General features: G+C 36.1%; 2 protein-coding genes across 2 annotated transcripts; one reads left to right on the forward strand and one right to left on the reverse strand.

Annotated features, from left to right (window-relative positions):
* Window positions 1–8,084: 8,084 nt before the first annotated feature.
* LOC149245521 (uncharacterized) lies at window positions 8,085–9,305 on the forward strand. The gene has a single exon (XM_089439024.1). It carries the CDS (start codon window positions 8,085–8,087, stop codon window positions 9,303–9,305), a length of 1,221 nt encoding a protein of 406 aa, XP_089295150.1.
* Window positions 9,306–20,191: 10,886 nt separating this feature from the next.
* LOC149245522 (putative disease resistance protein At5g47280) lies at window positions 20,192–25,375 on the reverse strand. Its single transcript, XM_089455611.1, has 5 exons — window positions 24,545–25,375; window positions 22,679–23,088; window positions 21,910–22,262; window positions 21,604–21,815; window positions 20,192–21,237 (listed from the first exon to the last, which is right to left on the reverse strand). Exons 1-5 carry the CDS (start codon window positions 25,212–25,214, stop codon window positions 20,399–20,401), a joined length of 2,484 nt encoding a protein of 827 aa, XP_089311737.1. The 5' UTR covers window positions 25,215–25,375; the 3' UTR covers window positions 20,192–20,398.
* Window positions 25,376–25,915: the final 540 nt, after the last annotated feature.

The following is a 25,915-nucleotide window of genomic DNA, read 5'->3' on the forward strand; positions in this document are numbered from 1 at the left end:
CTTGGCTCAAAATTCCCCCTACTGGATGTCTCTGTTTGATTGAATGTCTCCACTCAATCAACTCTCTGCTTCTCCAATTGTGGCTGCTCCACAACTTGTTGATGTTGCTTCTAAGGCTACATGTTGAGAGGTAATTCATGCTCCCTCTCAACCACCAGGTCTCTAACCTTTTCCTTGATCCTCAAGGATTTGAATGCATCTTGTACCTCAAGTACATATAGGTTCTTGACTCGCACACCCATCTGTTTCACTTGTCCCATGGTGGTGTGTCTAAGGAAAACCTTTCCTTTGCTAAAACTTACATCGTAGCCACGGTCTTCCAATACGGTGAAGGAAACAAGATTCTTCTTTAGTCCTAGAATATACATCACATTTGTGAGTCTAAGAGAAGAGATAGACTCCCTCTGAAAAGTAACAGTATCAATGTCAGTTGCACTATACCTCCCATCATCTCCAAACTCTATTTTTTTCTTAACAGCTTTCTCCTCCAAGTTATTGAAGAGATATTTATTCCCTATCATATGGAACGAGGCACCATTATCAAGATACAAAATCATTCCCATTATAGTGCTTGTTATGCATTATATGAGAGTTAAATCAAGTTTGAATTGTGAAGCTATAGCTTCACCTGTCGTTGCTACTGCAGGATCCTTCTTTTTTGTTTTCTTTTGTGGGAATTTCATGGCATGGTGTTGAACTCGTGACAATGAAAACACTTGATCTTCAGCATCTCCTTCTTCTTGCCTCCCTCTTCGCCCTTGGACTACTTTCCCTTGGCTTTATTCTCTTTGCTGACTAATGCAAAGTCCTTTTCCACTTCTATGGATGAGGTCACATCTCTGGTGTTCCGTTGAATCTCTTCTTATACCAAGTCATACCACAACCACTCCCACTCTGGTAGATTCTCCCTCCAATTAATTGAGTCCTTCTATTTGTGACATTTCTTAGGAAGGCCTAGAAGTTCTAGGCTCACCAGATCGTCTTCAACAACTATAACACCAACACTTCTAATCTCATCCTGACATTGAGTGAATTTTGTGAAGTACTTCGGTATACTATCGTCCTTCTCCATCTTGATTTTTTTGATCTTGTCCTTCAGTGCCAGCTTTTTGTGGTCACTGCTATTTTGAAACATGTATGTCAAGGTGTTCCATATTGGAAATGGAGTTTCCTGACCATGAAGGTTCGAGACAGTATGATCTTGAACTCCTTTTAGGATAATCCTTCTCACCTTTTCCACAAACTTTCTCCACTCTACCAGATGCTTAGTGTTATGAAACCAGCTCACAAAAAGATAGAAAAGAAAGATAAACACCTTAGAATTCAGCCTCTTCGAGGGGGAAACCTCCTTTACATTACACAAATGAAAAATTCTTGGATGATACAAATGACAAGACCTCCTTTCTATATATAGGAGTCCAAGGGGTCATAATATAATCAGAGTCGACATAACAATAATAATGTAAGGGCACAATAATAACAATAGTGGGCTTCTATGGGGCAGAATAATAACAATATGGGGACTAGATGGGCACAAAAATATAATAATGGGGTTGTACTAATAACAACAACGGGTTACACTAGTAGTATAGGGACCTAACATGCCCCTCTCCTTCAAAAAGTGTTGTCCTCAATGCTTGAGTAGTTCTTGATGCTTCTGTATAAAATTCTTGTCCTCCCATGTGGAATCTTCAGCGGGTAAGTTCTTCCACTTCATGAGATACTCTGTAATTGATCAATTTCGTAGCTGTCGGGTTCTTGTTTCTATGAATGCTCCAGGTTCCAATATACTTTTTCCTTCCTCGTAAAGTTCTGGAAATATTGTTTGAATTGGGATCTTCTACAACTTTTGAATGAGTGGCCACACTTCTTTGTCCTTCTTCCATTCATCCCTTGCTTCGTGTATCCAATCTGGTTGGATAATAGAAATAGCACAAAACAATGATTCCACATCCTCATCCTTTCTTGAGAGTGCATTTGCAACAACATTTTACTTCCCTTTTTTGTAAATGATTTCAAAGTTATAACCCAATATATTTGTGACCCATTTCTTTTGTTCTTCTAAAGATAATATTTGTTCTAAAAAGTATTTAAGACTATCATGATCCATTTTTACCTTGAAGTGTCTTCCCATTCGGTAAGGTCGCTATTTCTTAAGTTCATGTAGTATTGCCAACATTTCCTTCTCATAAATTGCTTGCTTGAGATGTAGCCATAAAAATACCTAATGGCCTACATTAAAACTTCTTTCACTACAATGTTGATCTGCTTGTTGTTTCATTCGATTCTGCACCAACGTGGCGTTATCCTTTAAAATTTAGAGAACTTTTTTTTGATGCTTGATGTGATATTTCACTGATTGAATCTTTTTCTTCTTGATATGTCCTTCTATCTTGAGAGTTTGAAGAGTGGTAATTTCTTCCAATGCATTACAAGATATGGTTCAATTCATTTCTTGATGCTCGATGTGATCTTTCACTTCTTGAAATTTTTTCTTCATGATATGTCCTTCTATCTTGAGAGTTTGAGGAATGACAATTTCTTCCAATGCATCACAAGATACAGTTGGATTCATTTCTTGATGCTCGATGTGATATTTCACTTCTTGAACATTTTTCTTCTTGATATGTTCTTCTATCTTGAGAGTTTGAGGAGTGGTAATTCTTGAAAATGCTTTACAATATATGGTCGGATTCATTTCTTCTTTCTCTCGGGTTGGTTCCTGGTGTATATCCTCTTCTTTTGACATTTCTTGATCATTTTCTTCCTCCTCTTCACAATCAATGTAAAATAATTTCTTCTCAGCACACTTATGACCTTTAATGTATTTTTTATCACAATTGTAACAAAGCCCTTTTACTCTTTTTTCTTCCAATTGTTGTGGTGTCAACCTTGTAGGCTGTGGAAGGATAGGAGAAACAATACTTCCATCTTTACAACTGTGAGGAGTAGACTTCCTTGTTGCCATAATTTTGCTTTCCACATTTCTTTCCCTCTCCAATGAATCATGTTCCCAATGGCGAACCTCATGTTGAATGTTATCCTTTAAAGTCCATATGGAGACATCAATCCTTTGCTTCTCTGGAATATCATTTTCCCTTTTATTCAATTTTTGAATGTCCTCAATGTTCTCTGCCATTGAACACTTTTGTTTGAGATCTATCAATAGGCTAAAGAAGGTGTTGCTCTTTGTATCCTCATAATGTGTTATCATTTCCTCTGTGAAAATTGACCACGTAACAAGTGGTTTATGAGAACAAAGCCCTTTATACCATAAAAATTGATCCAGATCTAAAAAATTATATGCAATATGTACCTTTTTTAATAGTGGTACACCATGTACATCAAAATATTTCTCCATCTGTAGTATCCAATTTACCGGATCCTCGCCATCAAACTTCCTCATCTCAATTTTTCTTGATTTTAGGAGTTTGATCTTGAAATGACTGTAACTCTGTAATTTCAGATCTTTCAATTATGAAATTTCGACCTGTAATAGCCCTCTAAGTCTTATTTCTAACTCCACAAGTCTGATCACAATTGGATTCCCAAAGAAAGATTTATTCCTAATCTCCCGCAATGACCTAATTATAGACTATTCAGTAGAGTGAACTTGTACTACGTGCCACGTGTCACTGTTTCAACTTTAGGTTTTGAAAATTATATCTAAACAAAACACAGTCCATCGTATTTTTGTAACTTCTTACGAAATATCAATCTTATGCTTAGAAAGAAAGTTATGACGATTTTCCCAAGGTCACATGTTTAGGATGTAATTCGGGAGTTTGCAAAAACCCTAACTTCCTCATATCATATATCCGAAAATATAGCGATATAAGGTCTGACATTTGGACCCAGGGTTTAGACCGATTTATTCTTAAATGGGTATTTTTCTTAGCCTCTGAAAATTTGTAGCAAAAACGTTATAGCACAAATTCCACGGTGACTTGTTTTAGATGAAATTTTGGAGCTTGCAAAAACCCTAACTTCCTCAGATCATATCTCTGAACATATATTGATACAAGATTTGAAATTCAGACCTGAGGTTCAGCAAGATTTCGTCTCAAATGGATTTGTTTTTTTCTCTTCTGAAACATCGCAGAAAAAATTTAGAGCGACAATTCCACTATGACCTGTTTGGAGCAGTGAAACCCTAGAATCCAAAGCTCTAATACCAAATGTTATGAAACCAGCTCACAAAAATATAGAAAAGAAAGATAAACGCCTTAGAATTCAGCCTCTTCGAGGGGGAAACCTCCTTTACATTACACAAATGAACAATTCTTGGATGACACAAATGATAAGACCTCCTTTCTATATATAGGAGTTTAAGGGGTCATAATATAATCAGAGCCGACATAACAATAATAATGTAAGGGCACAATAATAACAATATGGGGACTACATGGGCACAACAATATAATAAGGGGGTTGTACTAATAACAATAAGGGGTTACACTAGTAGTATAGGGACCTAACACTTAGAATCAAATGGCTTAGGAATGTCTTTGTCTATGAATTCCTTAATCATGTTGTCTTCCTACACTACCTCCATCCTGTCCTTCCAAGAAATATAGTTTGAACTACCCTCAAGGGCATATTTGAGTCTCAATCTGTAGAACAACATCTTGTTGGCTCTGAAGCATGATACTAAAAATTCAATTTCTCCTTCAAAAGATAAACTCATATTCTCCTCTTCTACAGTGATTTTAGCTCTAATACCATGTAGAAATTCCTTGTAGATTCAAACTGCATATTGTAATATGCTAAAACAATTGACTTGAATCTACTCTACTCATCAGCAAAAACAACAATTGATTGATGAAATCACGAAGCATAAAAGATAAATAATTCAATCACACATAATCTAATGATTTTATGGGGAAATCCATAGTTAAAAACCCATGCTATCTATATATTGCATTATTAAGAAAATATGAGAATATTACAATGCTTTTCTCAAGCCCGAGCAACCTCTACACTATCTCAATCTATATTTCTACTTCACAAATAAGCTCTAGCCAATACTTATCCAAATCTATTGCCTACCAAGCTCCTATTTTATTGTGCATTTTTCTAAGGAATCAGCCCATATTTAATTGGAAAATTCTTCATCCATAACTACACAATCCATTATAGGCCTTCCCTTGATTGTATGCACCACCTTTACAATTCAAATTATTATACAACTAATAATACATTGTCCCGGAAATCTAATCTCAACTGGGTCTTTCTTTGATATGACATGCATGGGTTAATTATGAGTGAATCTTCAATTTATTGGTTGAGAAATGTTGGTTACACCCCACTATTGTAGTTTACACCCCTCTACTGAATCACCCACTAATTCCTCCATAAGTTGGAACCAGTTTAACTAAATTTAACTCAGTTAAATTGAATTAAATAATTAAAACTCAAAAGAACTCAAACTCAGCCCCTAAAATTTAGGAACCACTCTGCATGACTCTCGATAGACTCCCAACTCGAATTAACTGAGCCAACTAAGTCAAATTAACTTAGTTAACTATTACAAGTTGCTATGAGAAAAGTGAAAAAATGCACCCACTTGTAATGTAAAAGTACCACCAAACAGGTCGCGATGGTTAGGGTTTGGAGACAAGGGTTTCGGGCGAAACCGTGTTTCAGTTCACGGGTAGGCAGCTTTGCAGGCGTTTCTCCGCAAACAGTTTGAAGGCACAGGGAATCATCATCTCCGGGTGACTGGCAGCTGGAGGTCGGCGTGTTTTTTGCTTTGGTGTAAGTGACTGCAGTTCAAGGGAACAACCACTACAGTTACAGTATTTCCGTTTACATTCCGTTTTTCTCCTCAAGATTAGGGTAAAGGCGCCTGTCACTTTGACCGTTTTGTTGTCGTTTTCTTGGAACGGTTACCCTAACCATGGTTAATCCCAACGAATTGGTGGACCTGGACCCGGAACTGGAAGACATTCTCTCAATGTGGGGAAAGGAACCCACAGCCCAGAACGTGGAACAATATTTTGGAGCTTTTGAGCTGTCGAGGTTGGAGTCTTTCGCACAACAAGATAAACCAACTTTTCTGTATCAGAGTAAGGATCATGGTAGAGAAGGCCCTAGAACACGAAATCAGGTTTCCTACAAACAAGTGGTAAAGGAGAATTCGACTGATGGGCTGATAGAAGGTGCCCTTTCTTCTTGTCCCAAGGGCAAAGCAGAATCAAGCGGATTTTTCCATCTAGGGGTTTCGAAGATCTCTCAAATTTGGGGCTTTCTTCAGGTCTCGGCACATCTAGGGTTTCTGGTGGTTTTCCTCTGCTCTCTAGGGTTTCTTTGCAAAAAGAACCCCCATTGCCAAAAGAAAACTTTGTAGGAGGTTCCGCGGGCCATTTCGACAGTCTAGCAGGAGAAAGAGGAGGTCTCGAGGGTGCGGCGGTAGGTCATCTCTTTTCAGGGACCACTGACCCTGTTTTCTCGCACCATGTCCAGTCTCAACCGGAGGAAGATATCCATGAGGAGCCGGCACAGGAGGAACCTGAGTGGACCGACGGCCGTGGGGAGAATAGGGCTTCTGCGGAAGGTATAAGGAATAAAGGGGAAAAAAGAAAATCACAAAGGCCAAGTGGATCTCAGGAGATTGTAGGGAACGTGGTCCTAGGCATGGAGGTTTCTATAGAAGAAACCCTAGCTGTTGCAGAATGTACCCTAGTCGGAAGGGCAAGAGGAAAGAAATTTTCGTCGGAATTTCTTCAATCATGGGGAGAAAATAGTTTCGTCACTGATAGACCCTTTCAGTTCGAGGCACAATGTTTAGCGAAAGGATGGTTCAAGCTCAGTTTTGAGGACAAGGAGTCGGCAGAATGGGTGCTTGAACGAAACTGGAACATTGGGCACATTCCGGTTTTGCTGAAAAGATGGAACCCCCTTTTTGATGCTATCAAAGAGAGGACTGATGAGTTCCCGGTCTGGGTGAGAGCCCCGGGTCTACCCTCATTTCTTTGGACAGAGGCTGTGTTCAAAACCATCGGGAACAGGCTGGGATCTTTCCTTGAAGCAGATATGTCCTTTATGGAGACAAAAAACAGAGCAATGGCACGCATCTTGGTAAGCCTAAATCCGAGCAGAGGTCTGGCCCAAAAAATCAATTTACAGTATAAAGATTATGTGTTCGAACAGCTGTTGGATTATGAGCACTTGCCGTTTAGGTGCCATCGCTGGCATGAATACGGGCACCTTGCAAAGGATTGTCCACTGTTTAGAAGAAGGAGACGCTTTCGGAGTACCCCTGTATTCAGAGAACCAGTTCACTATCCAACTCAAGCGCCTCAGGAGAAAGAAGACATAGCAAAGCAGGCATCAGTTGAAATGGAGATCGAGGAGCCTCTAAAAGAGCCAATATCTAAAGACCCCCATGTCCAAAAGGCTGCTCAAACTACTGAATTGCAACCGGTGGAAGCAGAGGAGGAGAATGCAAAGGATGCGCCCGTAGACCAAATGCCAATCAACGATCCGGAAATGGGTATGTGCTCAGGTCCCCCTCTTTCTCCTCTTAAAAATCCTGAGCATGTTTTTGTTTCAATGCATGTTTCGCCTTCAATCTCTCCCTCTCATATCAATGCTATAAACGAAATCATGGAAAATGTAAAGTCCTCTCCTGATGTAGACACTATATCGGTTGCCATGCCATCCCTAGATTTGAATTGTGAAGATATGTGGCCCCCTCTTGCCCCCCCTGTCCCTCACACTCTGTGCCCTTACAATCTTCGATCTATGGGAGGGAAGACCGGGCAGTCGAATGCAATAGGTGGTTTAGGACAGTCTACCTCTCAGAGTTATGTCAAAAATAAGAGAGGTAGGAAATTAGACCTTTCCAAGGCAAAGCTTAAAGCCAAGCTGGATGTAGCAGACGGGAAACAATACTCAATCCCCGGGGTACTTAGAGCAGTGCAATCCCCTGTCTCTGTTATCAAATGATTTTGTCATCATGGAATTGCAGAGGTTTGGCCAGTAAACCTAAAAAACTGGCCTTAAAAGACTGGATCCTTAACTCAAAAGTGGACATTCTCTTTCTGCAAGAAACCTTGGGGAAGGCTACTGAAGTAGAATCAATGTTAAAGGCTCTCCTGCCAGGCTGGACTTTTTCTGCAATTGATTCATCAGGTCACTCGGGGGGTCTAGCAATTGGGTTTAGAGAAGGTCGCATTAAGGTCATTAATCAATGGGGGATGAAGCAAGTTATGGGCATGGAGGTTATCTCCCCTGATTTCATCAACCCCATTTCAATTGTAAACATATATGGCCCTTGTCAAGGAAGGGAGATCTTTTGGGATGAATTGTTGTCAAAACCTTTGATGAAGTCCTCCTTGTCAATTGTGGGGGGTGATCTAAATTTTTCCATAGGCAGAGCTGAAGCATGGGGTCCTTCAGCTAGGGAAGACCCTCTGTCAGAATTTTTTCTCAATCTTCTCTTGGAAAATAATCTCATAGACCCTGCCCCGGTCAAACTTAAGCCTACCTGGAGGAACAGAAGAACAGGGGAGGACCGGATCGCCAAAAGATTAGATCGTTTTCTGTTATCTGAGGACCTAATCTCCAAAGCTCCTATGTTCAGACAGTGGGTTGAGGAAATAGGTAACTCAGACCATTTCCCTATATTCCTTGATCTCTCTTTCCCTCCCCCAAAGCCTCCTTCCCCCTTTAAATTCAATTCTTCTTGGCTTCAAGACCCATCCTTCATCAATCTTTTTAAGAAAACGTGGATCCATCTGGACAGAAATGCAAGAGAGAACAAGAGCTTCCTGTTCATGGAGAATCTCAAAAGATTGAAGAAAGCGACAATAACATGGGCAAAGAACAGGAAACTGAAACAGAATGAAGAACTGGTTGGAATCAGGGAGGAGCTGAAGTTTCTGGAGAGTACTGAGGAAGAGGGATATTATTCTCAGGCTTCAAAGGATAGAATTCTTCATCTGGAGAAGCTTCAAAACAAAATCCTCTTGGACAAGGAAGAAGAATGGAGGCTTAAGAGTAGGGCAATATGGCTAAAATCAGGGGATGAAAATACTAGTTTTTTTCATAACTTTGTGAAAGGAAGAAAATCTGCAAATACTATTTGGAGACTTAAAGATGAAGAAGGTAGGGAGGTAAGTTCTTTTTCAGATCTATCTAGTCTAGGACAGAGGCACTTCCAGGAAATTTTCTCAGACCCAGGAGAGGCCACCATAGCAGAAGTCATAAAAACAGCTCAATGCTTCCCAAGGTTCGTTGAGGAGGAAGAAGCAGAAGAGTTATCAATTCCGTTACCAAGGAGGAGGTTGAAGTTGCTATGAAATGCATGGCCAAAGAAAAAAGTCCAGGTCCTGATGGTTGGACTATTGAACTTTTTCTCTCTTTTTTCGACCTAATAGGATCGGAAATTACTGATGTTGTAGAAGAATCTAGACAGAAAGGAGAAATCTATAGGCCTTTCAATTCTACTTTTATTGCCCTGATTCCTAAGAAGGATGATCCAGAGAGTTTTGAAGACTTCATACCAATCTCCCTGTGTAATTGTATATACAAGATCATTGCTAAGGTAATAGCTATCAGAATTGTTCCCATTCTATCAAGAAACATCTCAATGGAACAATTTGGTTTTTTGGATGGAAGACAAATTCACGAAGCCATTGGAGTAGCCCAGGAGGTAATTCACAGTGTCAAACATAAGAAGAAGAAGGGAGCGGTTCTCAAAATAGACCTTTCCAAAGCTTATGATCGAATAAACTGGCTCTATCTCCGGCTGCTGCTCACTCACCTGGGCTTCAACTACTCTTTTATTAGCTGGATTATGGGATGTATCACAAATGTCAGTTTTGCAGTTCTGATCAATGGAGCAGCCTCCCCCTTTTTCAATAGCCAAAGAGGTCTCAGGCAAGGCTGTCCTTTATCCCCCCTCTTGTTTCTCCTAGTGGCAAAACGGCTAAGCAGACTGATTCACAAAGTAAGAAGAGAGGAGAAGGTAAAAGGTATTGAGGTAGCAATAAATCTCTTTATCACCCATCTGCTTTTTGTTGATGATATCTTGATTTTCACCAATGGATCCTATAATGAACTTAAGGAGTTAAAATGCATTTTCGATCTATTTCTGAAAGCTACAGGAATGCAGATAAACTCTAGAAAATCTCAAGTTTGTGTGGCAGATTTTGACAGAACAGAAAGATCCAGGATGGTAAATCTCTTCCCTTTCCAACATCAGCCTCTGGACTCTCCTTTCAAATATTTGGGTTTTTGGCTGAAGCCGACAGCTTATAAAAAAGAGGATTGGAACTGGGTCATAGCAAAGATAGAAGCCAGAATTTCCCATTGGAGTTTCAAGTGGCTCTCAAGAGCTGGCAGATTGACCCTAATAAAATCTGTCTTGCTTGCCATTCCAGTATACTGGGCAGCTTTAACATGGGTCCCCAAAGGAGTGATGGAGAAAATCAGAAGAATGTGTTGTAGATTTCTATGGGCAGGTTCAAAAGATTCCTCTGTACTTCCTTGGGTGGCATGGGACAAGGTGGCTAGACCAAAAGAATGGGGAGGTTGGGGAATAAAAATGCTCCCTGAGTTCAGCCTTTCTCTTGCAGCTAAATCAGGTTGGAGACTAGTCACAATGGAGAATCTCTGGACAAAGGTGGTTAAAAGGAAGTACATTGACCCAACTCCCTTGGAAGATTGGATTCGGAGCCAAGACAAGAAAATGAAGAATATCTCAGTCATCTGGAAGGCCACGGTGGAGGCTTTCTCTGTGATTGAGCAAGGTTTGGCATGGAAGGTGGGAGATGGAAGACATATCAGAATCGGCAGAGACCCATGGGTAGGCTGTAATGAAGCTTATGCCCTGTCACCTGGTCTTCTCAGACATCTTGATAACAAAGGTATTACAACTCTAAATCAGGTGGAGAAAGTAGGTCATTCTACAATTTGGGGCCAGGCTTGGAAGAATGATGAAGACTTAGATTTGAATATCAGGTGGAAGAACGAATGGGCTTCCTACATCCAAGAACTGCATCATTCAAATTTCAAACTAAAAGACGAACCAGACCATCTGATATGGGCGCAAGGCAAAACAGGAGAATACTCCCCAAAATATGGATATACTTTCTTAATGGCAAAGAAAGGATGGGGAGTCCCAGACTGGTGGGCGAAAAACATATGGAAATTAAAATGCCCAGCTAAGGCCAGGATCTTTCTATGGTGCATACTAAAGGTCCTGGGAACAAGCCAGATATCTAGTTGGGCCTGGGAGGTGCCCCTTATGCAAGACAGAAGAGGAATCAATCAGTCATCTCTTTACAGCATGTACAGTCACAAAAAAAATATGGGAGGAGGTAACCTGTTTACTTAAGGTAAAAGCTCAGTGGGGTTTAGATCCATTGGAGGAGTCTTGGAGGAAGTGGTGGCAATCCTATCCGGAGGGAAACATGAGGAACTTGCCCCTTATTTTCTTTTGGGGAGTATGGTTAGCAAGAAACAAAAGTTTGTTTCAAGACAAGGATACTCCCACAGCCACCATTGCCATAAACTGTGCTGCCATTTACTCTGCCATCCCGATCCCTGTTCCCAAAGATACTCAAAAGAAACAAAAGCCTGTCTCTATTTTGGAGGGCATTCCTTGGGCATTCTTCGATGGAGCATCTCAGAATAACAAGGCCGGGGCAGGCCTATGCATTCATTTGAACCATGATCATACTCTAAAGGCTTCTGTAGGGCTAGGTCCTGGTACAAACAACTATGCTGAGCTATCTGCTTTGCGCTTTCTCCTATGCTGGTTACTTCAAAGAAATATCTTCACAATTCAAATCTTCGGAGACTCTATGAATGTCATAAAATGGGTTAATGGAAATGCATCCTGTAAAAACCAGATCCTGAAGACTCTTGTAGAAGAAATCATGTTTTTAAAGTCATCCTTTAACAGTTTATCTATTTGCCACATCTACAGGGAGAAGAACGAGGAAGCAGACCAGCTTTCTAAGGCTGGTCTACAGCAAGATCTGGGCGTATGGTCAATAGCAGAATCCAGACAGGGGCAGACCTTCTCTTCACATCAGGCCCCTTTTACTCCACCACTGTGAACGAGGCAATATCATATCTTTTTTTTGTCAGCAGTCCCGCAGGCTAGAAGGAATTTTTGCACTCAGTTATTTTTTGTCTTTTTTCACGTTTATCTATATATATGCAGCACTACAAACAATAAAAAAACCTTTCTGTACAGCTTTCAGTTTTTACTCAAAGACACTTTATATATTTTTGTATGGGGTTGTTTTCCTTCTTCGAAGGAGACCCCGGGGTATGCATGCTCTCTGTTTTGTTTTTAAAGCCTCCTGTAGGGAGGAAGACCATACTTGTTTCTATCAGCAAGTTACAGGACAGAACAATCAGCCGTAAATGGACTGAGTTTTATGCTTTGGTTTTTTACTCTTTAGAAGTACAAAACAACACACATGGGAGCCAACAGGACTGCAAAAGATATCATCAGATTGTAAACTTTTTATATGCTTAATAAAAAGTTTATGCTTTTTTCTTCGGAAAAAAAAAGTTGCTATGAAAATTAGAATTACAATTTAATTCAAGGAGAAACTAAATTAGGATTTTTCTTGATACTATTTTTTAACATTTCTTGTTGTTATTTTCAACATACCATTCAATGAAATCATCTTGGTAGGATTTTTTCTATTTTGTATCTTGGTGAGATTGGCATTGTCATTACTAACTTGTGGTATCTCACTTGACGATTCCACTTGAACAAAAAAGAAAAAGCTACAATGCAAGAAGTAGCTTACCAAAGGTAAGGATTAAGAATTATTAATATACCTTAATGAAAATAATTGATATAGCATAAGGATAAGATTAATTGATATAACATTCAATGACAACATCTCGGTACGATTGTTTCTATTTTGTATCTTGGTGAGATTGGCATTGTAATTACTAACATGCAATATCTCACTTGGCAACCCCACTTAAAAAAAAACATAAAAGGGTACAATTCAAGAAGTAACTTACTAAAGGTAAGGATTAAGGTAAGGATAAAGTATGGGTTGTATAAGAATTTATGTCCTAATTATATTTTTGTTCCTCTAGATTTATTAACAATTCCGAGACATCCACATTTTCCCATAGTTAATTTTCATATTCACATCCCTAATGGAAATGCATTGTTAGATATGGATTTCCAAAATTATTTTATGAATTATTTAATTCATACTACCGTTTTATTCGAAGGTGACTTAATGAAAGCCTTTACATGCTCACTACATGGATATGAAGCCTAGAAATGGTACTAGAACTTTGATCCCAAAGAGATAAAATCATTCTTGCAATTTGTAAAAAAAAAATTGAAGGTGTTGGATATATGGGTATGAAGAGGTTAAGGATATTTATGTGTTTGATGACATGCAAGGAGAAATGCAAGAAAGGATTAATGACAATGAACTTAGTTTCTTATCATACTATGTTAAAGCAAAATATAATGATCCTTGTATGCATAAGCTAGAAGAAGTAGTGATTGAAGTGGTTTTTCCAAATCTGATGACTTTATTAGCAAAACAAATTAAATAATTACAAGTGACCATAATCCAAAACAAAAAACAACAAAAGTAAGGATCTTGGAGTTAGAAAAAAATTATGAAGAAGAAATTTATCTCTATGAAGAGGCTCATCCTTCTTCACCTTCCCATGACTCACCATTGCATGATTTTTAAAATTTATAAAACAATGATGGATGGATGGCCTATTTGAAATGGATCAAATAAATGGATGACACAAGTGGTAAATAAAATCTTATTGAAGAAAGAAACCAAGATATCATAGGTATCCATCTTGATAGTGAATAATTTAGTAATTAAGAAAAAATTGCGATAGATTTGAGTGTATCACCTCAAGAGGAGAATAGTGGTGAAGAGTACCACTCATTTAGGAGGACATAGTGGTAGAATTTAAAGAACATTCTTCTACTCGTATAGATAAAGAAGATGAAGATACTAAGGTGGAGAGTAGTGAAAAATAACCTCCTTCTTCTCCCATCGAGAATCAAAAATTAATTGAAGAATAAGACTATGAGGAATGACTTAAGGTCAATATTATTCAATACGCCCCCCTCCCTCCTTCAAATTAAAGCCCAATTTTAACAATCTACACTCCTTTCAAAGGAATTGATAGTCAATAAACATTACTAGTGATTTGGAAGATGAGGTTTCAGTAAACAAGCATACCCTTGAAGAGGATGGGAACCATAAACAAATTGAATCTATTGATGCATTCCTTAATGTTGATAGATGTAATTGGGATTTTAACTATTCTTTCTTCATCGATGATCTTATATATGGCACAAACAGTGTGGGATGTTAGATTTCAAAATTTTGGCCTGATATGCAACCAAATTATTCCATGGATTAGGATCACCTGTATCAACTCATATAGGAGTAGGCATATTTCCAAGTGTAGAAAGGAGACTACTACATTTAGGATACAAGAGAGTTTTTTTATAAATTAATTTCTTTGACATGTGCTTCTCATTTCTATAAATATCCATTGCAAACCTTGTAGTAGTGGGAAAGCCACAACATCTTTAGTTCAAAGGTATTTTCTTCCTTTTTTATTGTGAATGTTAGTCCATCCCAAGAATTTGTTGGGAGAAAATGATATGGAGACAACGACTACATTTCCTTCAGGCATTTCCATTTCTGGAGGATCTACAGTAATGGTTTCTTAATTTTCATTATCTGAATGATTCAATTTGTGAAGATGTTTATGTCCACACATGGAAAAAGTTAAGATCATGGTTTTATGTCTCTCTTCTCCATACAATATATCTACATGATAGTGGGGAGATTGAAAAGGAGGTGGAGGGATTTCAAAGACTGTGTGATGAGTTGAAACTATAGGGGGTTGAGTTGAGGCCAAAGGACTATATTTCGTTGCAGTTTCTTTTTGTTGTTTTGTGTTATCTTGCTTGTGAGATGAGGAATTATTATATCATTTTGGGTCTTGATATCCTTGATTTTGTTTCTTGGCATCAAGGGGATGAGAATGCCCTTGAAAAGAAGGGAGACCATTTTGGATATGACCTAGCTACTGAGAGGACCTACATTGGAAAGATGTGTTCTTATAACCCACCAGTCAAAACGATTATGGCATTCCAATTAATAATGATCCTATGTAGAATCCCTTTGCTAAGATCTATTTTAATACAGATGTGCATGCAAAGGTTCCAATAAAAAACATAGAGAGTTTCCTACAGAAGCTAAAACATCCATAGTTAACAAATGAATGGGCATATTAGGAGGTGTTACCAAAACTAAAGTGTCCAAGGTTGTCATGGATAAAGGGTTGAACTTAGGAAACCATTGTTGAAAGGAGAGCCTAGATAAGCCTGAAAACTAGGTTAAATTTTAAAAAACTCTCTGACAATCCTCTGTATTTTTTAAAAATGCCACAAAGAAGCCCTTTGAATACAAATATAGATACATATTCGAGGACCAGGTTTGATGCATCCATTCCTAGAGTGTGAATATTGATGGCCATAGTCCATTGAAATGGAATATTATGAAATTTTGATTATAGGATAAGCTGGAAAGATCAGATCGAGGGTATTCCACCTCTAGTTATGGAATATCTTCCACTAGTGCAAGAATGAAGGCTAGCCTTGAGAGATCTTTAGGAGTCAGTTGCAATAGTCCTAACTTTAGATCTTCTTTAAAGGATCATGGCTAAGAGGAAGGGGGTGCACTCTAACCTTTGGCTCCTCTATTTAGTCTTGAGACTAAGACCATTAATGCATCCTCTGCTATACCATAATCTTTAAGGAAAATCCCCTCCTAAAGTTTCCTACTCGCATCTAGGAGCCACATTGATACAAAAGTGATTCATGTTCGATCTTGAATTATGGCTGCAAGTATAGAGACAAAGTTAGCAACTCCCACCAATAGATGGAGAGTACCCCTTGAGAGCAGCCTCATGAAGACTAAGAAGCTCGAGTGATATGAAGTGATGACATCGCCTTGAAGGAGGGAAGAACCCTACTCCAAAATAAATTCTTCATAGATTAATGGATCTCCAGCGATGGAAACACAGTGAGGGAGCTCTAGATGAAGGGAAAAATATTGAAGCTAAAAATCCCCCAAAAATACAACAGTGGCCAAAGGCTTTAAGTTTTCCATCATGATCCATCTGTGTAGGAGAAGGGAGACTTGTACAAGAAAAAAAATTACCAAAAAAGAAATCAAAGAAGAAAATCCTTTTGAAGAAAAGAATTTGAAAGGAATTAACATAGCTTGCATACAATTTTGAAAAAGGTTAAATTTCAAATATATAAGTTCATCCTATACTTCGGGGAATTTTTTTTTCATTTATTTCATAATGTCCCTATAATTCTGTTTTTTATCCATGAATATTTACAAATTCATAATATTTTAACACAATGGGAAAATGTACAATTACATTGACCAATAAAATGAAATAAAACTCATCTTCAATATTGCAAAACTTAATTTCATTGTCGCTTGACTTCATTTTAGTCATTTAGCCTTCCCCATATTTAACAAGGCAACATAGCTAGCGTTCCTTCCACTTAGTTTAATTATTGAACTTTGAAAGATATGAAACAACTATTTATAATATATATTTGGAATATATGATAGTTATGCTCAAATTTAAAATATTTGTTTCTTTTGTATTATTAATGTTTTTTTCTTTTGTATTATTGATTATGTGTAAAAAATAATAAAGACTTCTTCTTTTTTCTTTTTCTTTTTTTAATTAAGCATATTATTTAATACTTGACAGAAATCATTAAAGTCGTCACATATTATTTCATGTTCTTCATCAATGAAGAAAGAAAATTTATAATAATACATAATAAACTTACCTACATTTAAAAATAATTAAAAAAAATGGTAGCATTGTTATCATTGACCACGATAAATTTTACTAATCTTCACAAAATAAACTAAAAGCAATTTATTGTGTATAATATCAATTTTAATATGCAAATAAGATTTTCATCACAACTTTGTGATGAAAAGAAGTAGAATTTCCTTTATAAAATAAAATAAGTATTGCATGTAGATACATCTCCCCAAAATAAATTTAAATATAAAAATTCTTATATGATATACATTTGTGTTATATATCTAATTTAATGACCATACACGTGACAACCAATTGAGAAAAATCTATATTTTCTCAAAACCAATAAAAACGAAAGTACCAACTGAAGATAAATATTGTGCTAAAGATAATGTCTACTTAGTAAAGTATACATTTTCTCACTAGCAATAAAAAACAAAAGTAGCATATTCATATTCATCCGTCAAAATAAATGTTGGGCCTAAGATAATATTTTTTATTAGAGTCTTTAATCCTCTCTAGAAATCTGCAATTAGAAAACAAATACCATATATACATATGCATTGATAAATGCTAGGGTCAAGATAATCTTGTTCATTAGAGGCTTCAATCAGTTACTAACAATAATTATATTGTGGATGATAAATGTTGTTGATGGCGCTTAATCAACCATACATTTTGACGATGATACACGTGTGACACCATAACATTCTCGGCAAATTGGAGAACATCATTTCATTCATACAATTTTGCGTACTTTATAAGACCTTGAAATAGCGTATCTAAATGTTATCGCTTAAAATCCATGAGAAAAATAAAACTCCCCCTAGACGGAAAATGAACTTTGAAGTAAAGAAAAGTACAATGAAGTCTTGATTGATTCTATTTCCATATTGTGAGCCAATTAACTTAATGAATAAGGATAGAATAGAAAAGGAGTAGGATATACCGAAACTCATTCACACTTACAATAGAATCCTATGTATCAAATAAATATGTTTGGAGAACCATTGATTCACTCTTGTATAAAGAAAGAACAATAATTTCAACATCCATGCTAACAATTCAGTAGCCATATGGAAACAAAATGTGAGGGCATATGTACTTTCAAGGAAAGAAGAGGACATTGAAGTGCTAAGCACACTTGGGTCTAGAGGAATCTTTGATGGATAACTTCACAAGAAGTCCTAGTTACTAGGTACATGCCTTTTGAGGTGATGATTGATGCTATGTGATTTATTTCACTAGTTTCAATCCCACTTCTTTTGCCCCTATCAGCATTACCCAATGCAATGAGTGCTAAGTGCACAATTCAATATCATGAGAAATTGGTAATTTTGACTAATGCTCAAGGGATATGGGTCATGCATTAATACCATATTGTATGCAATAATAATAACCAAAATGATATTTCATATGTTGTATTATGAAAGATGGCCAAATATTTAAATAAAGAGTCAAGGGAACTCTAAATGAATAGTTCACAAAGCATAATACTTTTTAAGATTTTGTAGATAGGGTAACAAGAAAAGCGCTCTTGACTATGGGTGAAACTCCACAATTTCATGCACTTGAGTCATATGAGTCTTGGAGTGAATGACTACTCAAAAAGTCCTTGAAAAGCATGAAGATGATGAATTGATATTATGCAATTCATTTGATAATTTCAATTCCACCTCTACATCTTATAAACATCACTTAATACAATAAATACTAGCCGCTCATTAACCATTTTCACTAATATTAATAAAATATAAATCATAAATTTATAACTTGCTTTAAAATAATCTTAGAAATATAATATCTCATAAATATACTGTCAAAAATATTAAACTTAATAATATAACTAAATACTAGCCGCTCATTAACCATTTTCACTAATATTAATAAAATATAAATCATAAATTTATAACTTGAAATATTGTATGGTCAAAAATATTAAACTTAATAACATATAACTAAATACATAAAATATAAATCATAAATTTATAACTTATTTTAAAATAATCTTAAAAATATAGTATCTCATAAATATATTGTCAAAAATATTAAACTTAATAACATATAACTATGAATCATAACTATGTTCATAAAAGATGTGATGGAAAGACATGCACCATCGAAAATGAATGTGGAGAAATGGTTATTTTAATGGTAAGATTTTACATTTTTTAATAATTTTGGAATAAGAATTTTCACCAGAAAATATGGATATAACTCTTTCTAAAAATGGTGGACCATACCCATTAACTTTTGATGGGCATGCCAGAAGATATTTGACTCATACACTCTTCCATAATCTCTGGTTTACATTCATGTTAGAAATAACAGTAAATTGAGGGACCAACCTACCAATAACCCCATAAACAGAGAAAAAACCAAAGAGAATTTGGATAGTCACTCTTGCGTTGATCTGCCTTAACATGCTTATTATCTTTAAAAGTTTAATCCCAGTGAAACGAATTTACACGCAAAAATTTGATGTGTTTTTAGAATCAAACTCGAAAATCCAATTTAAACCATATATGGCAGCATAATTGTAATGGGTTTTGTATAAATTCGAAATAAAATGTAATGAACATTATTGGAAAGGACCAAGAACATTTTACATAACTTCATTTTCAGCCCGGTGATGCACAGTCACGACCAATTCACATATTAGATAGTATGAATTTTGAGATTTATGACCTTATTTCTCTCTCTTTGAAAATATGTAGAAAATCACTTTCACAGAAAGGCAGAAAAGAAATTCCATAAATTTATTAAGCAAAAGCTGCAAAGAAATGCCGTAAATTTCTCTGCACTGCGAAATTCATTTTACGTCTCTGTTTTATTTTAAAATTCCCAAAAATGACTTTCTAATATCCGCTGGGCAGGCAAAATCCGTACCATATTCCATTTTTTTTCCGAAGGTGGTAAAACCTATCAACTCAGGTGTCAAACCAACAGTGAGGACAGCCATCTGGCTGCTATCCGCGAATGCTGGGTTTGACTCATCACTGTTAAATAGGAAAACCACGCCACCTGGCATAACCCTGCTGGTGGTCCGTAATCGGGAGCAGGCTCTCACTCCTGCCAGATGCCTCTGGGTCTTAACCTGTTTCCTTACGTCCGAGGAAGACGAGCTCTTAGCCAAGCAGAAGCAGTTTTACGGCAATAAGGTGTCATAAATTATAAAATCAATAATATTTACAAAATTTTGAAATTGTTTAAATAAAAAATAACATTATCATAAAATATTAATAAATAATTTACTTTATAAATTTGCATACTCCAAAGTATCTTACTATTTGGATATAAAAGTGTGAAAAATTCAATTTTTATTTAAGAGGTAGATACTTTGACTATGAGCAATTACAATGTCAATGCATTAAACTCCTAACCAATTAATCTCTTACTTTTAATACACTATCCACTAATTCACCAACTCCTAATCTTTGAGGCGTTAACCTACTAACTCCAAATGGATGATAAACCTGCTAGAAAATGACATAGAAATAGAACTTGGTAAACTATTAGTCCACTTGCATTTGCATCTTGTGTAGGTATGATGTCAACCATCTAACCAATCCAAGTTGAATTGTTCTTGTACAACATTAACTTGAAGATCCATGATGGAAAAATTCTTGACATGCATCCATTGCTTCCCAATGTTCTCATCACATGTAACATGCTTTAGAGATATCAACCCTCCAATTGATTTAGGCAATTTTCTCAATCGAGAACACTCTCTCATGTCAAGCTCCTTGAGTTTCCTTAATTGTCCTATTTCTTCAGGGAGTTCTTGTAAGTACTCACACAATGAAATGTCAAGATATTCCAACTTCCCAAGTTTTCCAATAGATGGTGGAAGCTCTTTTATTCCTAAACATGCAGATAATCTTAACATTTTTAAAGATTTGAGATTTTCCAAATCATTAGCGAACACTTGAAGAAGGTGACAATTAGTGATGGACCACCTTTGAACTGATGCCATGTCACAAATTCCTAAGGGTAACTCCTCCAAATCAAAACAATGATCCAAGTTAAAATCCAACATTGTTGGAAGCTTTAACCTTGATTGGGTGTTGTTGAAATTTGACACATTTCCAAGCCCTTCACATATGTTCAAAGATATCTTCTCCAAATTTTGTGAGTCTTTCATGTGCTCCTGAAATGGGGGCACAATCAACCTCTCCAAGCGAATAGTCTTAAGTTGAATGAGTGAAGATAAAGCTAGTAGACCATTCACATTGGCTCTCTTACATCCATAATTGGATATTATGAGAACTTTAAGATTTTTCATAGATCTCAAGAATGGTGGAAGAAAGTATTCACTTGCAGAAAAGACTAACACCAAAGCCTCCACCTCGCAAAAATTAATATCGCACCATTGATTCTCCTCCATGGAACCTACGTAAATAAGCACAAATTCAAATTTAAATTAGAATTATAGGTTATTGTACACAAATTATGAAATAGTGACATTTCTTACGAAATATTTTTTTATATAGGAAAACAAAACCTAGAAATTGATATGTGATAAATGCATGTATATTGCATAATGATACCTCATTGGATGTAATATAAGATTCACTTATGAAATGTACATATGGGATTAATTCATGTATATCATTTAGTGATAATATATTAGATATAGTATAGGGTTCACCTATGCCGTGCATTGAAAATATTGTAAACAAACTTAATATTAATAAACTACTATAATTTGAATAAAATAAGTGTGTGCACTTCAAGCAAGTTGGTCAAAACACCCACCTGTGTGAATAGAAACAATTTGAGCATCAAATGTTTGATCCTTGAGAAACTCCCATTTTCTTGGAAAATTATGCTCCTTTTTAGGCATGAGCAACCTCTTCCTATGAACTATGTTATCTTGGGATGCCAAATATATGGCCAGATCACGCATCACATCGTGTTGGGAAAAGTATAGCTCAGAGGCACTTTCATAGTTGATTTCTTGATTCCTACTTGACCTAATTACCATAAAAAACAAAATATATAAGCTAAAGTAATCCAAGAGAAAAAAAGTTGAACGCAAGAAACAAAAGAGAAGGAAATTACCTTAGGTTCATTAAATATAATAGATTTCTACTTGCAAGTTCTAACAAAGTGACAAGAGCATCTTTCCACTCCATCTTTCGCACATAGACCCAAATGTCCAATAATGCATCCACAGAGATTTTTCTATCCTCTGGAAATGACCCAAGGTCTAAGAAGCACTCTCGTACTTCTTGATCTAGTACATCAATACTAGTTTGTAAGCATATAAGAAGTCTCTGTTTATGATAATCTGATATTGGTTCCCCATTTACAAGCTTTTTATTAGCACTCTCCCATGTTCGACGAGGCTCACCATGCAAAGAGCTTCCAATCACCATTAGAGCAAGTGGGAGGCCTTTACATTCTGCTTTAACCTGTGAATCATACAACAGTAATAAGCAAAAAATATTTAAATGGAAAACCAATCAAATTCATACTTTTGGTTTTGAAAGTGTGAAGTTGTTTCCTAAGAAGCTTAAAGTTCATTCACAAGTTTTGTTTCATGGCTTAAGAATATGAAATCCTTTTGGAATTTGTGGAAGTAATGTTTATGTTAAAGGATATTGATTATCTGTCTAACATCTCTTCTTTTCTATTAGACATGGATTGCATACTATTTTGGAAGGGGGTCCCATTATAAAGATATATCATTGGGGCAATAACTTGTAGTTAGAGATATTTGTAATGATAGTGCATATTACAATTACTAAATTGATCCAAACTCACACCAAATTATTGACACAATGATATGTTGAATATAAAAATATATACACTACTATTAGTGGTTTACCTGCTTCACTAGATGTTCATCTGCAGTACTTGGAATTGATCTTTGTCCAAAAGCCCACAAGCAAAAAAGGGACAAAGCATCGGCATCATCCAACAATGGCAATTCATAAATTTGAGTAGAGACTTCTCTAGGGATTGTAGAATGATCTCGAGTTGTCACAAGGGTCTTATGTCCTTTCCCTTCAAATAACAATTTTTCCAAATGCACCCTAGACCAAACATCATCCAACACCACCAAAGTTTGTTTGTCTTTCCTTTGTATCAATTGTTGCAGTTGTCTATGTGCTTCCTCCACATTTTGAAATTTAGGATTCTTCCCATGAGTAATCTTCTCCCACAACGTCTCTAAAATTCCTTTTAGATTTGGGGATTGTGAGACTGTGAGAAAAATTATATTGTTTTGAAAAAACCCTGGCATACATAAAAAGATAAGTGATTAGATAGAAACCTATAATGTATACATGAATAAGTTTTTAAAAAGTCTTTATTAAAATAAATAAATAATAAAAACACTCAAGGACTAGTCATTGTCAATACATAAGATAATTTTCACATTTCTCAATATCTATATTAACCCTACACTATAAAGATAAAAACCAAACATCATTAAAATCCAATCCTCAAAAAATCTTAAACATCTTATTAAATAAATCTTATATGATCCGAGGGAATTATATAGTTTTAAACAATACTAAATCCACACTATAAATTATAACTAAATCAAAATAAAGCAAAAAAAAACATTAATTAAACTTTCAATAAAGAAAAAAAAATCTTTCTTAAACAAAAATTATATAATATATTATTAGAATCCATCTCATTCAATCACATCACCCAAAAAAACCAAAAAACATTTTTTTTTCATTTCTTTTTTTTTAATATATTATTAGAATGCATCTCATTCAATCAAATCACCAAATCAATTAATAGCTCATATCTTTATAAATCTCAAATAGCTAATATCTATATAAACCTCAAATAACTATTAATGTCATAAATCTTGTTATTATAACATTTTCAAGAATTCATTACTTATTAAAAAAAGCAGTTTCGAATATCCGAGAAAGGCCGGAGGAAAATGTATTAGGTCGTTCGAGGGAGATAGACCACCAAACCAAGTGTTTTTCTGGATAAGCTAATCAACTATCGAATTATCGAAGACCAATCAACAAAATAAAAGAAAATTTATTTTTTTTATTAACCGTACCGATTCATTTTAACACATTTTTATATCTATAATTAATAAATTTTCAATAATAACAAACATATCCTTAAGTTTCCATTGAAATCCTCATTCCCTAAATCATGTTATATGAGACCACTAGGTTTCCATGCAAATAGCTCATGCAAATAGATCCTTAGATTTCCATTGAATTAGTTCATTACCAAGTCATGTCAAAGAGGATGTTCACGACTACAAAAGAAAGTATTTCCATGTGGCAACTTTACTAATACACTATCCTTGCAGATCCTACATGCTATCGCAAATCTTTTTATGATAATGGGGATGGTCGCTTTGTACTTTGTTGCCAGGGAGGACTGAAAATGAAAATGATACATCTTCCTACATACACCAGTTAATGGTTAGAGCAATTATATATCTAATGTTCTTAGAGTAATGAATGGGGATTGTCGCTTTGTATATTGCAGCCAAAAAGCGCTGAAAATGAAAATGACGCAACTTCCTGCATACACCAGTTACTTGAGCAATTATATATATATATATATATATATTACTTTAATATACTGCATACACCAAGCATACATATACATGACTTTAACGTACGAAAAATATGCAACTGTTAGCTTAACCAGCAAGTAGGCGAAGTAGATAAAAATGATTTGACTTAAATAGAAACCCAATTACCTTTGATTTCTTGGTCGTTGCAAAGGGCCAATGCCATGGTTGTTTTGCCAAGACCTCCCATACCGTGCACCCCAACAACAGATACCTCTCTCTGGAGCAGAATCTTCTTCAAATTCCAAATATTTTTCTCCATGCCCACTACAAAATCAGGCTTAAATGATCCATCATAAATGCAAGGAGGCTCATCTGAAGCTCCATCAAACATATCTTCAACTGCAACCATTTGTTGAAGTATCATAGCATTCTCATGGGCATCATTTGTGAGCTTGGACACGTGTTTAAAGATTGTTTCATTCAACTTGCCCTCATCCTTTGACTGCGAATGGTAAATATGAGCTAGACTCTTCAACTCTGTTATGAGATTCTGCACATCAAGGAACATGCTGGCAGGCAAATGATACTGAAGGAAGTCAGAGATCTCCTTCTCCAGCTGGCGAATTTGAGAGCCATATCTGAGGTTATGAAAAATATGAAAAGGGCTGCTCTTTTCACACTTTTTCACCAATTCAACGCCCTTCATAAGGATTTTCAAGAACTCCTCGTAGATGGGATTTTGCTCATTTTGAGGCTTTACAACCTCCAATAAACACATCTGCTGAGTTGTTTGAATAAGGCTTGTGAGCAGCTCATCTAATCTAGTGCATGAGTTCTTGCAATTGAATGTATCCATTCTATTCTACAGGCTAGTGGGCAGAAAAAACAATTCTATGTAATGTCTCCAAAAAAACACAGAAAAATCAATTCTAATCAACGTGTCCAAAAACAATTTTTTTGAAAGAAAAATTTCCCTTCAATCTAACTAATTGGTCTTACTAGAATATATGGTTGTCTCCCTTCCCTTCAACACAAACTTGTAGATTATGAGGGAGGGAATGGAACTTTTATAGAGGTGTAAACAAACTATTTCAAGGCAATGATAGGAATGCGCATCTGCCATGAAATCCAAGGTCAATACGAGTAGGAATGAGAATAACGCGCGAAACGAAATTTCTTGGATCAGACGAGGCATACCATTATTGCTGGTTTCTTGATTCCTTCAGGTAAGTTGCAGGGTTGTTGAAAGAGTTGTTGGAACGAAATAGAAAGGAAGACGTGAGTGCATGATGCGTTGGTTGGGGGTTGGTTTTCGCACCCCAGTCAGGTTCGATTTTGGGGAGTTGAAACGCACAGTAATATTTGTTTAGACGATGACGTGTATGTGTCTAGATGTGACATATTCTGCTTGCTTTGGCGATAAATATTATATGATAAAATCTACTCACTTAAACGATATATGATGTATTATGATTCTTCAACAAAGATTCTCTCGTTGAACATTCATGGCGTGTTAAGTGCAATTTAAATCATCGCGTCCGAATAATTGCCTTGACC

This window comes from Pinus tabuliformis, chromosome 7 (assembly GCF_031772625.1).
Source record: "Pinus tabuliformis cultivar Carrire ecotype Pingquan chromosome 7, CPIR1, whole genome shotgun sequence".
Lineage (NCBI taxonomy): Eukaryota > Viridiplantae > Streptophyta > Pinopsida > Pinales > Pinaceae > Pinus > Pinus tabuliformis.